The sequence below is a fragment of the Polypterus senegalus genome, chromosome 3, assembly GCF_016835505.1.
Source record: "Polypterus senegalus isolate Bchr_013 chromosome 3, ASM1683550v1, whole genome shotgun sequence".
In the NCBI taxonomy this organism is placed as follows: domain Eukaryota; kingdom Metazoa; phylum Chordata; class Cladistia; order Polypteriformes; family Polypteridae; genus Polypterus; species Polypterus senegalus.
The window spans coordinates 179,491,015-179,508,598 of NC_053156.1; the positions used below are offsets into that span (position 1 = coordinate 179,491,015).

The following is a 17,584-nucleotide window of genomic DNA, read 5'->3' on the forward strand; positions in this document are numbered from 1 at the left end:
GTAGAAAAAAGTGGTTATCGTGTAGAGGTGCCACAAATGAAAGCTTCTCTGTCTTGAAGTGCTTCCTACACAGGTTCCATATTCTGAGTCAATAAAGCACAATTAAGTTGTTAGTATATTGGCGATAACTCGTATCTTGTGAATTTCCCCTTGGGATTAATAAAGTATCTATCTATCTATCTATCTATCTATCTATCTATTTACCGGGGTAAAAAGCAAAGAATATAAGGAAGTACTGCAGGATTTTATTTCTACTGTGGACCAAGCCTGTGTGTGTTCATCTATTTGTGTCAATGTCCAGGTTTTTATAGCTTGTATATTTGCTGCCCAATAATACAATTGAAAGTTAGGTAGTGCCATGCTTCTTTGTGCTTTAGGTCGTTCTAGGTTCACCCTTTGGATGGGTGGATGTTTCTAAGTCCAAATAAATGATGTTATGATTCATTATAATTTCTTAAAAGAATGATTTGTTATATGGGGATGCTTTGAAATAGAAAAAGAAGCTTGGTGAGGATATTCATCTTGACTTTCATTCAGCTGATTCTCCCTGCTAAAGTGAGATGGAGGGTAGACCGTCTATGCATGTCTTGTTTAAGTTTTTCCATGCAGACAACAAAATATTGTTGAAAAAAAGCTTTATATTTACTTGTGATGTTTACCCCTAGGTATTTAAACTGATCTGTGATAATAATTGGGAAGATTTTAAATCTAATATTTTGTACAGGTGGGGTCTGTGTTGCTGGGTTGCAGGGAAGCACGGGCCATGCCATGCCCAGTTAGAATGAACCTCCTGGAATCGAGGGGTTCTCCTGGCCTGATTCACTTGCAGTTTCACTCCCACTTTTGCTCTTAGATGGAGCCGATACTGCAGTGTCAGTTCCGAGGAAATCTGTTCTTTTGCCTATCTGTTCCAAGACAGTTTCTGGCAGGCTATACCTTGATCTTGAGGCTAGTTTAGAATTTGATGAAGCTTAAGATGTCTTTTCCATTCCTTTCTGAGCCTTTCGAGCAACATCAGCAACATCAACAGAAGTAAGTCCCACAGGTCTTTTAATGGGACAGAAAATTAGAACAACATTACCCATCATTAAAAGTACCCTCAAGCCAAAATGACCTGAAAAGGAATATGTCATAATGAGGGATAAAAGTGCCAAACAAGAACAGCCTACTACTTCAACAAAAGACATGGAGAACAAGACCTGCCATTTTGCAAAAGGGAGACCCAATCCTTGTCAAACTGGACAACGAAAACACATGGAAGGGACCCGTCGTGGTGATGAAAAAGTGACTCTGCGTTTGTATGTTGTTAGCATGCTGGACTGAGGTGAGAAAAGGAAGAAACACCACCCTTTAAGGAGATTACTGTCTGAAACCTTGAACAATGCAAGGGTCAAAATACAAAGAAGAACATTAGGTGTGGAGAAACTTTGCCTTGAAGAGGAAAAGATGCCTTCAGCTACTGCAAAATTGTCTGCAGAAAAACACATCATGACAATGTCCAGTAGAGCAAGCAAACCCATTTCTATACCGAGTCTGTAAAGAAGAAGAAAAAAAAAGAAAGTATGAACCATGGTAAATGAATAAAAAAGGTGAGGAAAAAACTGTACAATGATTTACATAAATTAAAGTGTTAGAGTTGCAAAAGAAGTTTGTAAAGTTGTGTGATGTTTGAAATGTTTTTATATTTTGAGAACACTGCATTGAAATATTTTAAGTGATGAGTGATTAGATTACTGATTGTAATTGAATCACTGAATTACCTTTGTTAAATGCATGTCATTTGTGGTAAGGAAAATTGTCTTTAAAAAGGGGAGGTGTCATAGAAGAAGCTATAATGAATGACAGCATGAGAATATATAGTTAGATGGAGTTGAGTAGAAAATACTTAAGCAATGGTGTGTCTGGGGTGAGCAGCTCTTTACTTGGGTGTTTAGGTGAAGAGCACCAAAATGATTTGTACACTGTTGTAATGCTTCAGTGAATAAATAAAAAAAAACATTTGGAAACCTGGTGGTGAGATCATTACACTATTCAGTATTAGAGTTAGACCATTACAATTACAATACCACATACTGTAGCAGGTTAGACTTGCCAGGGATTCCACACTATGATTTTAGCATGATACTTCAGTCACAATGTGATAACATCATTTTTAGAAATGTTTTTCAATATATTGAGTATTACGATTCAATTCATTGGACTGAAGATAATGTTAAACTCATATTACTTACATAAGTGTCAATGTGTTACATCTTATAAGAAAAGCCTTTGACTCAATTTAATCTACTAATAAAATTTTTTTTATTGTGGAAATGAATTTTAGTTATCTCTAAAGTCTCCGTGATAGTGCTTGAATTGTGCAATTATGAAACAACACAGATATTGGTACATCATCTAAGCTTAGCTCTGGGTGATTCCTTGTGACATGAGCCCTTACTGTATGTTTGTAGTAGGGTTATCTGTCAATAACTGAGGATTTAATATTGCAATTTTAGAAAATACAGTGGTGTGAAAAACTATTTGCCCCCTTAGTGATTTCTTATTCTTTTGCATGTTTGTCACACAAAATGTTTCTGATCATCAAACACATTTAACCATTAGTCAAATATAACACAAGTAAACACAAAATGCAGTTTTTAAATGATGGTTTTTATTATTTAGAGAGACAAAAAATCCAAACCTACATGGCCCTGTGTGAAAAAGTAATTGCCCCTTGTTCAAAAATAACCTAACTGTGATGTATCACACCTGAGTTCAATTTCCGTAGCCACCCCCAGGCCTGATTACTGCCACACGTGTTTCAATCAAGAAATCACTTAAATAGGAGCTGCCTGACACAGAGAAGTAGACCAAAAGCACCTCAAAAGCTAGACATCATGCCAAGATCCAAAGAAATTCAGGAACAAATGAGAACAGAAGTAATTGAGATCTATCAGTCTGGTAAAGGTTATAAAGCCATTTCTAAAGCTTTGGGACTCCAGCGAACCACAGTGAGAGCCATTATCCACAAATGGCAAAAACATGGAACAGTGGTGAACCTTCCCAGGAGTGGCGGCTGACCAAAATTACCCCAAGAGCGCAGAGGCGACTCATCCGAGAGGTCACAAAAGACCCCAGGACAACGTCTAAAGAACTGCAGGCCTCACTTGCCTCAATTAAGGTCAGTGTTCACGACTCCACCATAAGAAAGAGACTGGGCAAAAACGGCCTGCATGGCAGATTTCCAAGACGCAAACCACTGTTAAGCAAAAGAACATTAGGGCTCGTCTCAATTTTGCTAAGATACATCTCAATGATTGCCAAGACTTTTGGGAAAATACCTTGTGGACTGATGAGACAAAAGTTGAACTTTTTGGAAGGCAAATGTCCGTTACATCTGGCGTAAAAGGAACACAGCATTTCAGAAAAAGAACATCATACCAACAGTAAAATATGGTGGTGGTAGTGTGATGGTCTGGGGTTGTTTTGCTGCTTCAGGACCTGGAAGGCTTGCTGTGATAGATGGAACCATGAATTCTACTGTCTACCAAAAATCCTGAAGGAGAATGTCCGCCATCTGTTCGTCAACTCAAGCTGAAGCGATCTTGGGTGCTGCAACAGGACAATGACCCAAAACACACCAGCAAATCCACCTCTGAATGGCTGAAGAAAAACAAAATGAAGACTTTGGAGTGGCCTAGTCAAAGTCCTGACCTGAATCCAATTCAGATGCTATGGCATGACCTTAAAAAGGCGGTTCATGCTAGAAAACCCTCAAATAAAGCTGAATTACAACAATTCTGCAAAGATGAGTGGGCCAAAATTCCTCCAGAGCGCTGTAAGAGACTCATTGCAAGTTATCGCAAACGCTTGATTGCAGTTATTACTGCTAAGGGTGGCCCAACCAGTTATTAGGTTCAGGGGGCAATTACTTTTTCACACAGGGCCATGTAGGTTTGGATTTTTTTTCTCTCTAAATAATAAAAACCATCATTTAAAAACTGCATTTTGTGTTTACTTGTGTTATATTTGACTAATGGTTAAATGTGTTTGATGATCAGAAACATTTTGTGTGACAAACATGCAAAAGAATAAGAAATCAGGAAGGGGGCAAATAGTTTTTCACACCACTGTATAATTTCAAAATATATATCCCTCCATTATAATATGTGGTACATTTTCACAAAAACTTTATTCAGAATATTTCACATTTTCCAAATTCGAGTTTTCTCTTAAAGGAAATTCTCATGATTATTGTGCAGAGACTGCCCCTGTTTTTTGTTGGTTGCATTACATATTTTGTCATTGCAGCACTTTGAAAAACATAATGTACCCAATTAGTTAACTTAAATGCGGGCAGAGCAATTTCTGTCAAAATGCATGCAGCAAAATTTAAAACTACTTAAATACAATATACAAAACAGACCACAAGTATTCCTCTTCACAGAGTTAGATGGCCAATCTATCATTGACACCTCAGAAGTACAATATAATAATACAAACTACAAAGAAAACATTATATTACTCACTTAATACAGAACTATCACATATGAGGATGCAGATTTGTTCAGAGTCCTGGAGACCTCAGCCAAATAGCTGCAGCCCCCCACTGGTCATTGTCAGTGCTGGGCCAGCCAATCTGATGAAAGGTCCTTTCTATCTGATATTACAGTGCTCCTTTATCAGAGATGATTTTTCCATAGGCAGACAAACAGCTTAGCAGAAGAGCAGTGCCACATGAGAATCTGAGATGAGACACAGAATAGGCAAGGGTTAGTAACGGTTTATAAATATCACATTACGTACAGTATATCCCAATATATATAAATAAAATTAAGCAAAAGATATATGACAGTGATAGTCAAGTTAGTTCCTGGGGCTCCCTGTGGCTTCAGGGTTTTGTTCCAGATGGTTTCATGGGCAGTGAGTCATTTTACCTCTGATTGATTGCATTTTTTATTGGTCATTTTTGCTATTGTTATTGGTCTTTTTACTTCTTCTGTTATACTGTGTTCTGAAAAGCACACAAGTGTGTGATTTTAATTTATAAGAAATTTAGAAATGTATTTTTGCAGTATTTTTAAATGATTACATCATCTTTATGTAATTTGTCAGGGCCCCCAAAACTGTACGTGATTACTACTGACCTATGCCACTTAAATAAATACTACAGGGTATTAAGGATGATTAAGGGTGGATCTGACACTACAGATGTTATTTTTTACAAAGCATAGGGTGCAAGTTGCAAAGAAGAAAGTAAAAGTAATAAAAACAATGAGCACAGTTCATTCATATAAATAGTGGGTCAAGAAGTGATATTGTAAAATATAGTTACTGTGGATTATAATTTTGTCTTCCGATTTTGGTTCTTTTATTGATTTTTGAATGCTTAATAGCTAAACCAATAAGTCTTTTTTCAATGCAGTACAGTGATCCCTCACTATATCGCGCTTCGACTTTCGTGGCTTCACTCCATCGTGGATTTTATATGTAAGCATATCTAAATATATATCACAGATTTTTTCGCTGGTTCACAGATTTCTGCGGATAATGGGTCTTTAAATTTATGGTACATGCTTCCTCAGTTGGTTTGCCCAGTTGATTTCATACAAGGGACGCTATTGGCAGATGGCTGAGAAGCTACCCAATCAGAGCACGTATTACATATTAAATAAAACTCCTCAATGATATACGATATGCTTCCCGAGCGGTGCTTCGCATACTTAAAAGCCCGAACAGCATGTATTGATTTTTGATTGTTTGCTTTTCTCCGTCTCTCTCACTCTTTTTGATATTCTCTGCTCCTGATGGAGGGGGTGTGAGCAGAGGAGCTGTTCGCACACTGGCCTAGAGGATACAGACACTCCTCTAAAAAATGCTGAGAGACTACCTTCACATTGCTCCCTTCCTTGCAGCTGCTTTGTTGGGCGGTGCTTCGCATACTTAAAAGCCCGAACAGCCCAATTGATTTTTGATTGTTTGCTTTTCTCTCTCTGACATTCTCTGCTCCTGACGCGCACTCCTTTGAAGAGGAAGATATATTTGTATTCTTTTAATTCTGAGATGGAACTGTCATCTCTGTCTTGTCATGGAGCACAGTTTAAACTTTTGAAAAAGAGACAAATGTTTGTTTGCAGTGTTTTAAAGTCCCTGTCTTTACATCCTCCTGTGTTTCTGTGCAAATCTGTGACCCAAGCGTGTCAATATAAAAATAACAACGTATGTTTTTTACTTTGTGGATTTTCACCTTTCGCGGGGGGTTCTGGAACAGGAACAGGTTTTCTATGCTCTAACTGCGAAAATATTTGATTTATAAATAAAGAATCCTACTTCGCGGAAATTCATTTATCGCGGTAGAGTCTGGAACTGATTAATTGCGATAAATGAGGGCTGACTGTACATCCCCATCCCCTACTTTTACATTTTGAGTACTTAACCTTCTTTGGTAGACAGCACTGACATTTTCCTAGAGGAAGAGGTTAATGTTACAATGATAATTGTAATTTATAATTTTATTGTTAAAGAATAGTCCACTCTACCCAATAGTTAAGCCCTTAGGCTAAATAAAAGCTCCAAATTGTATCATGAGTGAATGAGCATGTGTTGCTTGCATGATTTTCCCAGCTTCCTGGCTTGTGCAAACAGTTGCTGTTCTTTGGAATTTTGACTAGAAGTCAGAAACAAAAAAATATATATTTTTCTTTTTGTTATACTTCTTGAAGTATGAGACAAGTTATTCATTACAGACATATATATATATATATATATATATATATATATATATATATATATATATATAATATATATATATATATATATATATATATATATATATATATATATATATATATATATATATATATATATATATATATATATATATATATATATATATATATATATATATATATATATATATATATATATATATATATATATATATATATATGTCACACACGTGTGCATAGGAGGCAGCTGAAGGGCTTAGAGAGGACTGATTATATATCTGCCGGGCGGGCGCTAACGCTCTTTCTAAGTTCCCTACAGGCATTTCCCAGGAAATCCCACCAGGAGCCACCACCTTGAAGCGGGACACATCATTTCCGGTCCCGGACCTAGGACGACATCACTTCCGGTCCCGGCCCCAAGGACGACATCACTTCTGGTCCCAGCCCTGAGGACGACGTCACTTCCGCCTAACGTCCTATAAAGCCTCCTGCCTTTGCTCTGGGAGGCAGTTCTGTTTTGGACTCTGTCGTGTAAACTTGTCTACATGAATCATTTGCTTTTGCAGTCAGGAAACCGCATTAAACGGATGGCTGCCCCAAACCTTGCACTGCCTCGATTCTCTTCTTGTTACAATATATATATATATATATATAATTTTTTTTTGTTTTTGTTACAGGATGGACATTGAAGACTTTAAAAATTATTTTCAGACTGTTAACATTTGCAATGAGTCTCCTGGCTTTTTGGACCCTAATGCCAACAGCACCTGGACTGAATTTAATGCCAGTGGAAAATGGATCAAAGGAATTTCAGCCAGTGGATGCTTAACTGATTCAGGTGTGGAAACAATAAAATTTCAAAAATGTTCAAAAGTTCTGGAATGATCCTTTAAAATTCTGTTAATACCAGCATTATCATGTATTACACATGAACTGTGTTTTTTGGTTAATTTGAATTAGTGGTCTCAGAAAATGAACAGACAAGTTTAAGATTTAAATATATAAGTTTGTAGAAAAATATGATGTGAGGTATTGAAGTGAGCAAGTAATAAAAAAAATTCTTGAGGACATTACTGAAACGAACAGATGTCATTGCAATATAAAAACAATGAAAGTACTAAAACATCCACACTTTAAAACACATGCTATATATAGGGTGGTCCAGATCTAAGTATGCAATTTTCATTACGCTATAACTTAAGTTTATTACATAGAAAATCACCCGAAAAATCTCAGACCATTGAGAAGTGTGCAAACTGACGACATGAAGAATTGTCTTTGCGCTGAACTGGAATCGTCCCTGCATAAATCAAAGTCATCCAGACAATCTGGATCTGCATAATTAGTTCTGGACCACCCTGTATACAGTACTTCACATCCATTTTACAATATACATCCAGCTTAGTATTAGGTTCTGTTTATCAGGCATGTCTGGCTGTTTAGTCATATGTATATCTCTCAAATTGTTTTCAAAAACTGTGCTTTTGTTAATCTAAAGGAGTATAAGGGTCAGCTCTCTAATGTTCTCACAAAGCTAAAAAGACAAAGTACATGGGTATAAAAGAAAAAGTCTAATGTCATTCCTGAAATGATAATGCCCAAACCTTTGTCATCAGGCTTGTCCATGAAAAGATCCTACCCCAGTCACTTGGTAATAGTGATTTAGTGCCTTTGTAATATTTGTATGAGGCTGTACCTGAAGTTATATCACTTAGGGTTGTTTATCAATGGGTTTAAGTTAAAGGTGTCAACTGCAGTATTAGGAATAGACCTAACTAAAGAATATTGTTCAATAAAGAATAGCATGTGTTTAAGTTTACTGTGAATTCAGTGTTAACTAGTTATTTGGTTACATATTTAATCCCCATGTAATTGTTTTTGAGTGGCATGTTGGCACAGTGGTAAGTACACACAATCCATATTAAATTAAGAGTTCCACTTCAGATAAGTTTAGCACCTTGACTGTATACAGTAACATTATCTTTGTTAAAATTTAAGTGATGAAGTAACAGAACTACCGAAATGGAAGGGTACCACTGTTGGTAGTAAAATGAATGAGGAACATTTTTCAGCTTAACGTAGGAATGTTAAAAATGGCAGGAATTTTATAATGCTTAGTTATATTAAATCAACAACAATCAACAATAAAGTAATTTTATAATTTAGACTCGTTCTGGATGAATCCTCAATACAGAATGTCACTTGAAGATGCCTCAGGTTTAGAATCATCATACAATATAGTTATATCGCTTATACAGAAACCACTACAAAGAAAACGATGTCTGTCTTCTTTTCTTCATATTGGCTTTTATATTTTTAAGGTAAATATTTTTCAGTTTTGACTGTTTATTTACTTTGTTTTTTAAGACACAAATCTTTAATACAGAGCACAGGCAAAGGGAATTTATAAATAAATGCATAGGAGATTTATTTCATCTTTAGTTGCAGAAAAAACTAACAGTACATGATGTTAACTAATAAAAGAGGTATAAAAATGTGGTTTATATTTTCTTCTCTTTTCTAATGCTCATATACTGTAGTTGAAATATCTTTCTAAAAAAAGGCTGAGTTCCAGCTGACTTTTATGAGATGCTGCTTTTAAGAATCACCCTTTAGATACATTCTAAAAACTTTACAAAGAAATACCGGTGACAGTTTCAAAAAAGAACAAATGCAATTTTATAGTTGTTGTCTGCTGGAAGGTGGTGTTCTTGAAAGTTTTGAACTCTTGTTGTAGTTCTTGTTATGTTCCATTTTACAATGAAATCCTTTAATGCAAACTCTTTACTTTTATTTATAGATTTTCTTAGAGAATTAATGCGTGCAACAGAAAAATTATTATGTTTAATCCGAATGAGAGATAGTAGTGTATGTCTTATTGATGTGTGATGTACACATTGTAATATAACCCTGAACTCAATAAATTAATTAAAAAAAATTAAATAAGAATAAAGGCTGCAATATTCTGTAGATAAATAGGACTTGATTTTCTTTATATGTACATTATTTACAAAAGCATCACTCTTTGAAACATGTCTGCATTTTATTTTTCAAGCACTTTTAATTATCTTAGAGACGTATAAAATTACAAGTAATTCTCAATGTAGCCTTCCGGCTTCTCAGTGCACATACAGTATGCTAATAGTCTAAGAACTTCTGAACGTATTCAGGAAAACAACCACAAAACTTTTTTTTGCCAAGCCAGTAATACACTGCTTCTTTTAATTTTTCATCACCTGTAAATTGATGATCTTCTAGTTTTTATGCAATTTCTTCTAATGCCACTCTTCTCTCAGTGGAAATGATGGCTTTATCAATGACCTGATTCTTATTCGTGGTCGATGCTGATAGTTGTCTAAACTGCTCGGTTTTCATTTTATCTGTCCAACCACTTCTGAATATCCCTATATTACTCAAGGTACAGTATTGGCCACATCCATAGAGTATAGAGAGCTGAAAATTTCAGCTTATTTAACACGTTCTATCAACAAAAATTGCACAACTCTTCTCTCTTCTTTGGTGCTAACTGAAAGACATGCAGCCATGTTCAAAAGCAAATCAAAAGCACTGACTGCAAGGTAACAGTAACTACCACAGTACTGAACCTTGGCTTTGAGGAAATCTTGTTTATTGTACCACAATAAACTGCTTCAGCTGCTCAAGATTTGTCAACTGTCATACAAAAATAGACAGTTGTGAGTCTTGCCACAACATTATTATTTGGTTAACTTCTGGACATTACCTAACAGAAATTCTGATTTGGCGGAATGGTGCTGCAGTGGGTAGCGCTGCTGCCTCGGATTTTAGGAGACCGGGTTCTTTTCCCGGGTCCTTCCTGCGTGGAGTTTACATGTTCTCCTCGTGTCTGTGTGGGTTTCCTCTGGGTACTCCGGTTTCCTCCCACAGTCCAAAGACATGCAGGTTAGGTGCATTGGCAATTCTAAATTTTCGATAGTGTGTGGTGGGTGGGTGTGTGTGCACCTTGTGGTGTGCTGGCGCCCTGCCCGGCGTTTGTTTCCTGCCTTGCACCCTGTGCTGGCTGGGATTGCCTCCAGCAGACCCCCGTGACCCTGTAGTTAGGATATAGAGGGTTGGATAATGGATGGATGGAAATTCTGATTTTCTCTTCCAGAATATTAATGATGTATAATTCTTAGTAGCTTTGTTGTTGTTACTGTCAAAAAGATAACTTTAAGGCATATATTTCCAGATAAAATTCTTCCAAAAATATATAGGGTCACCCAGATTCTTTTCTTTTCAAACTTAATTTGACCATTATTTTTTTCTTCGGCTACACCCCATGAGTAAAATTGCTAGTCAGCTTATGTCATGTTGTTGAAGTATGAATATGGGCATTCAGACAAAAGAATACATAAGAAATTTGACAAACGAAAAGAGTACATTAAGTCCTTCAAGCTCATATGTTCAGGTAGTTGCTAAGCTGTCCCCATAGCTCATCCAGACACGTCTTGAAGTGTATCAGGGTTTCTGCTTCAACTATATGGCTCAGCAGTCTGCTCCCAATTCCCAGACCTCTGTATAAAGAAGTGCTTTCAGGCTTCAGTCCTAAATGTTCTTCCCCTTAATTTCCACTGTTGTCCTTGAGTACATAATTTACTATCAGGTTGAAAGAATTCTGCTGGATCTATTTAATCAATGCCTTTAAGAATTCTGAAAACTGAGATTAAGGTCCCATAAAGTATCCTCTGCTTGAGACTGAATATGTTTGATATTCTGAGTCTGTCAGAGAATGACATATCCTTAAGTTTTGGGATGTACTTAGTAGCTCTTCTCTGCACAGCTTTACATGCTGAAAGAGGTCTAGAAATTCCCAAAAGTTATCCAGGGAGTTCATCTGCTAATGGTGCTAAATTTTCTCTCTCTTTATGTTAATGACAGTGCAATGAAAAACATAATTCTATATTGTTGCCTGTTTGTGAAGGTGAATGTTATCTAATTACAAAGAACAAAATGTATTATTAGATTATGAATTAAAATTACATAATATATCTTTCTATTATATAAAAAAAATCTTGGATTGAGATGTGACCTTCTTGGAAAGACATTTTGATGTCCCGCAAGAACATGCAAAAAAGACCAATAATAATCTATGTGCAAATTCTGAAAATAAGGAAAGTAATAATCAGCCAGGACCAAGTGGAATTGAAAGCCTTGTAGGTCCAAACGGGGCCAAAAATATGACTTCATAAAGAGGTTCAAGAGCGTTGGCGCAATACACATGCAGAGCAAGTTCAAGAATATGAAAGTAGCAAAATTCGAAAGTATCAAAAAAAAAAAAGAAAGTAAAAATCGCATTAGCACAAACAAATGGAAATTATTACTTGGTGAAATAACGGAACAGCAAAAAGAGACTGAATATATGGACATAAGTGATATGTCAGAATTATGTAGATATTGTAAGGCTTTATAGTTTAAGTCGGAGACTTGTAAATCGTCTAATGTGTGTTGCCATCTGGGAAAAGTAGTGTTTCCTCCCAGTGAAGAGGCGTATCCGCGAGAATTAAAAGATTTGTTGTTTGTTGAAAGTGAAATCCACAAACACTACAGGCAAAATATCTGAGTCTACAATAATCTTTTCGCGTTCGCATCATTCAATGCTCAAAATGTAGATTTACATAATAGTGGACCATACGCTATAAGAATCTGTGGTAGCCTACCGCAACAATTAAAGCTATGACAAGTTTAAATTCGAAGAAACCACAATTCGGTCAGGTGTATATTTATGATCACGGAGAAGCGATGCAACATAGAATCGAAAGAGTTCGTAACAATTCCCATGAAAATAAAAATCTCTTTAAATTGTATATCCGGTTAATCAAACGCAGGGGTGCGCGAGCGAAGCGAGCCCCCTAGTATGTATACAATATCCAGTTTCCGCTCTGATAAATAATTGTTCGCTTAGACATGATAAATGTTTTTTCCAGTCTTTGGCCATAATATCTGCAACCAAATGTTCCCCTCTTTTTGGGAGATAATGAATTTGTTTTTGGCATTAATTTTAGGTTGGAAATTCTTTTAAGATAGTTGAAAATATTTTGTATCTTTATCAATGCCATTGATAAAGTAGTCGTGTCATATGTGTAGTATTATCCACCATTAATATATATCATTTCGTCTATTTTGGGGATTTTACAGGTGAGGATTTTGACTTTTGATTGTCATGATCATGACTATTTTCTGCTTAATTGTCTACTAGCTTCTAGTGCTGACAGTAATCCTTGGACGCTTTCCTTGTCCTCAACAAGTGGTTTTTGACACTTTACTATGGAGGATCAGTCTAAGACTTATGGTGCATAACACCACTGTCATGATGGGATAAAATATCAGCACCATGCACCTCTTGGTCAAACAAATTTTCATATAATGACAGATGTCTGACTTAGTGTGTGCTTCACATTTCACAATAAAAGAATTTATGGCTTCTTACAATATAGTGTTTTTATTTCTGGCTTGGAGGCAGATGTTACAGATGTTACTGAATGATGACCAGCTTAACAGCATTTCTTATCCTGGTCAATTCCATACAATTACCAGCCTCAGTCTCAGACAACAATTCAATTGACTTTACATTGTTATTATTTGTTTTTGTTAGCTATTAATATCACTGTGTTTAACATAATGTTATGATTATATACAGTATGTAAATGCTGTACATTTTGTAATTTACTGTTAATACATTAGAGATATCAATCTTTACAGGTGCTCTGAGTCTGTGCTCAGTGAAGAGTCCACCTTAACAAAAGGATACATGTGTGTATTTGTCCGGTTGCTATGTCTCTGTCACTCCAAAAAGAAGGTGAATCGCAAACATTTTTGTAATAAAATGCATTGCATTTATCATTCCAATAGATGGTGCATTACATTCATTAGCACTGCTTTTACGAATCCCATATGAAATGGTTTATAACAGAGACACACACACATTGCATGATGTACTGCGAATGTTAATGCTGAGGTCTACGTTGAATACTTAGATTTTAACCTGTCTTAGATGGGTAGCACAGCTAGTCTTATATATAAATGTCTACGCGTGGAAGTATGTGTGTCTGTCGAGGTGGCCCGGAGGTACAAGGCTACAGCATGAAGCTCAAAGAGGTAGCAAGGCGGCCCCAAGTTAATGAGTCGGAGACAAACTCGTTTAGCCGATAATACACAAGCAAGGCGAGCACATCTGCAAAGCAAAACCTTCGAGAAGAAACTCGCTTACCCACTGATAGACAAGGGGGGTGCGCACGTCTGCAAAACAAAACTGCTGACTCTACATTTCAATTTTTTTTCTGATGATTTCAATAGTTTCTAGGAGCCCAGGCTTTTTACAGCATGGGGTTACACAGCTAGTGCTATACAAAATGATATAAAATATATGTATGTTAAAGTTAGAACTAGTTTAACTTAAGCATATGTTTTCATTAAAAAAAAATTCATTGTAAATATAAAATGGAAAACATAAAACTAAAGATCCAAAAACTTTCAAACAGTACTGTAAATAAATTGTCATTGTTATTTTGCATATATTAATATTGTTTGAAAATTACTTGAGTGAAGTTCAATTGCCTGTCCATTTTCTGTTGCATCATATAGCTTAATTTAAAATGGACATAATGCATGCTGGAAAGAAAACTTGGTCAAATAGATCTATGCAGGCTACTTGTTCTGGAATTGCTATAATGGTGTGATGCATGTCTGTTTTGGAGCAAATCCTGTTCTAAAAGTGCAAATGAATAGATTGACACTGTTAAATTTTACATAAAACACAAATTGTATAATTAAGTATGTTTTAAAAGTTATATTTACCTCCCTCCATGGTTAAACTTGATTATGTTAATCTCAGTTACCATAAAATCAATTTATTGCTGTAGTTTATAATTCTCCTATAATTTGTCAGAAGAAGATGGTGCAAATTATACGTTTGGGCATATGTTCCAACACATTTTCAAAAGCGAAGGCTACAGTATATTGTTAATTTTTCTCTACAACCCCTGCAGTTTAGCATTTTGCAAACTTTGTTGGTATTTTAGGTACAGAATCTATATATAAACATTTTTTTTCTATTTTTGTTTGTAGCATAATTAAAAACAGGTGAAACATTATACTGCTGTTCAATTTGATTTGGAAATGATATATTATGGAAGGCTTCCCTTTAGTTAAATAATATAAAGTCCAACTGTGTCATTTTCAAAGATAATTTGTTTTCAAGATATGTTATGTAAAGAGTTCTTTGTAGCTACAGACTCTGGGTCTGTTACAAAGTACTGCATCAATTTTGAAAAGAAGATATATTTTAAAAAATTATTGGAACAAACTTCAGAACATAAAGACATAGAAAGGCATCAAAATATCTTAACTGGAGATAAATCATTATGAGTGAAGGAGCAAAGTTTAAATTTGCAAAATTCAGTAGATCACATTAATATACCAGTAGTTTCTTTTGAGGTATCAGGGATACATTGAAAGTATATTTGTATTCTAGAAACTATTGTGTGAGTTGTTATCCAAAAAAGAATGTTTTTAATATATTAATATAGTACTTATGCTAGTAGTTATTATAGCTTCTGTGAAGCATGGTGGGGGAGCAGTGTTAGAAATGGAGTCAACTAAATAAATCTAAACAGTAGATATTTTTGTATTTTTTGGTGTAACTGAAATAAAATGACAGCTTTCTTTTCCCTCTCTCCAAACAGGTCCCCAGTCAGGTTTGTTCATTTTTTTAATATATATATATATATATATTATTTATAGTATATTGGATTCATAATGGAATGTATTTAGATTTTTTAAATGTTACTATGTTTATGATTTATAAAGTTTCACTGATTCAGCAAAACATTACAATAATTTTTTACAATATAAGATAGATAAGTTATTAAAATGTGTTATTTCTGTTTTTGCATCCTTTAATGCTATGGACTGACACTCTATCAGGATATGATTTGTCCCTTTCATCCAATGCTAGAATAGGTTTCAATCCCCTGAAACCCTGAACTGGATTAAGCAGGTGTAAAAATGTTTTATTATGTTATTGTTGTATTTATGTCTTTTACTCAATAAGTAATTAATTGTATTCTGTTTTTTTTCTTGACAGTTTAACAGTGGTAGGCTGCCTCAGGAATTCTTTACCTCTTTCAATCATCATGTGAGCACCATTGGCTTCTTGAATGCACGAAATATTAGTGAGAGGTATACATTATCACCTGGGAACTATGTAGTAGTTCCTTCAACCTTTAACAAAGGCCAAGAGGGAAAATTTGTTTTATCCATCTTCTCCAAGACAAAGAACAACATTCAGTAAGGATTATTTTATTTGCTTAAAACACATGTTTCAATGAGTTGTAAATACAAACATAATCTTAGTTCGGAGTCATGGGTACATAGATCCTGTCCCAGCAGCATTAGAACAAAAAATAAAATGATGTTTTTAAGAAAAAAGTCAAAATCTGATGCTAGAAAATCATTTATAAACTAAACTGTATTATAAAACTAACAAAAATACACCTCTTCTACAGCCTCAGAATGTCTAATTTAATTAATAATGTAACAAAGCTTAGAAGTTAAAACATCTCGAAACATGATTTTGGCCTTTATTTAATGCTATTTTTGAGCATTAACAAATATATAAAAAGGCCAAGATTAATGGTCTGTCTTTTAAAGAATGACCTTTGTTTTAAAACTAAAATGTGACTCATATGCTCTTATGTATATAAGGAATATTGAATAGTATTTTATTTTGAATTTGGATGAGTCTGCTTGGTATACAAATGCAGTGTTTCACACCTTTACCGAGTCACTATGTAAATTGATCTCCTTTGGTGTGTAAGGTGGTTTAGTGGTAAACAGTCTGTAATTTTTGCAGAAGCTTGCTTAAATGAGATTGTGCCACATTGACCCACCATAATATCCTGAAATCTAAATCAGTAGGACCTTTCTGTAACTTGATTTTTTTCTGTGGTAATGCCATTTCTTTTTAATGTAACCATTTTTCCATAGGTAACTTTAAAAGAAAGGCTTGAAAACTCAATTCTAATCTTGTTTGTCCAATATAGCATATGGGATGAATTCTACAGTATGTTGAAAATCAAAGCCAATCAGCTTTTTTCAAGTGTTCTAGGACTAGTGTTTTGTATATATCACATGGCATATTCATCCTAGATTTTTCCACTGATATTAAACATTGCCTTGAATTGTTTAACTCATACAAGTTTGATGGGAAGCTTAACATGAGTTTCAATTCTTACAGCTCGGACAAACTGAAAATTTCACTGACTCCATTTACTTAAATCATTTGGGTATTTCTGATTTTACCTTAGTCCCTCCAGCCATTTCTGTATTAAATGACTGATCAAATGCAGCAGCCACATCAATTTAGCCACATATTGAACGGCTTACAGTTACAAGATGTTTTGAGTGTTCAGAATTAAACTTTCTATATACATTCCACCAATTTGGACCCTGAATCAATATTTCAAACTCGGCAGCAAATCTATTTATATGTTGCATATTTAATTTGCTCTTACTTATTTATACCAATAAATACTATGTAGAGGCATCTCAAATTAATTTTTAGCTACGACTTCAAAACCAATTACAAATAAAGATTGCAGCCACCACATACTCACCATAATTCAGTCCCGAATTAAAATCAGATATAAGTGACCATGTAAGTAATTTGTTACATATTATATCATCATATAAAAAAAGTTTCTTCACATCAAGGCATTCGAAAGATTTTGGTATTAAATGTTTATTCATTAGAAAATAAAGCTGTTCAAATTAATAACATTATTTTAAGTTCAAGCATAAAGTCTGATATATTTTGCTCTTAATTTAAACATGACTTACATATATAGAAGCTGCTTGCT

General features: G+C 34.9%; 1 protein-coding gene across 1 annotated transcript in view; it reads left to right on the top strand.

The window, feature by feature from the left end:
* LOC120525719 (calpain-1 catalytic subunit-like) overlaps nucleotides 1-17,584 on the top strand; it is a 119,952-nt gene that overhangs the window by 72,939 nt on the left and 29,429 nt on the right. The window contains exons 10-13 of the mRNA XM_039748256.1: nucleotides 7,385-7,545; nucleotides 8,874-9,028; nucleotides 15,410-15,421; nucleotides 15,811-16,013. Coding sequence (XP_039604190.1) covers nucleotides 7,385-7,545; nucleotides 8,874-9,028; nucleotides 15,410-15,421; nucleotides 15,811-16,013 — 531 coding nt within the window. The remainder of the gene's footprint in view (nucleotides 1-7,384; nucleotides 7,546-8,873; nucleotides 9,029-15,409; nucleotides 15,422-15,810; nucleotides 16,014-17,584) is intronic.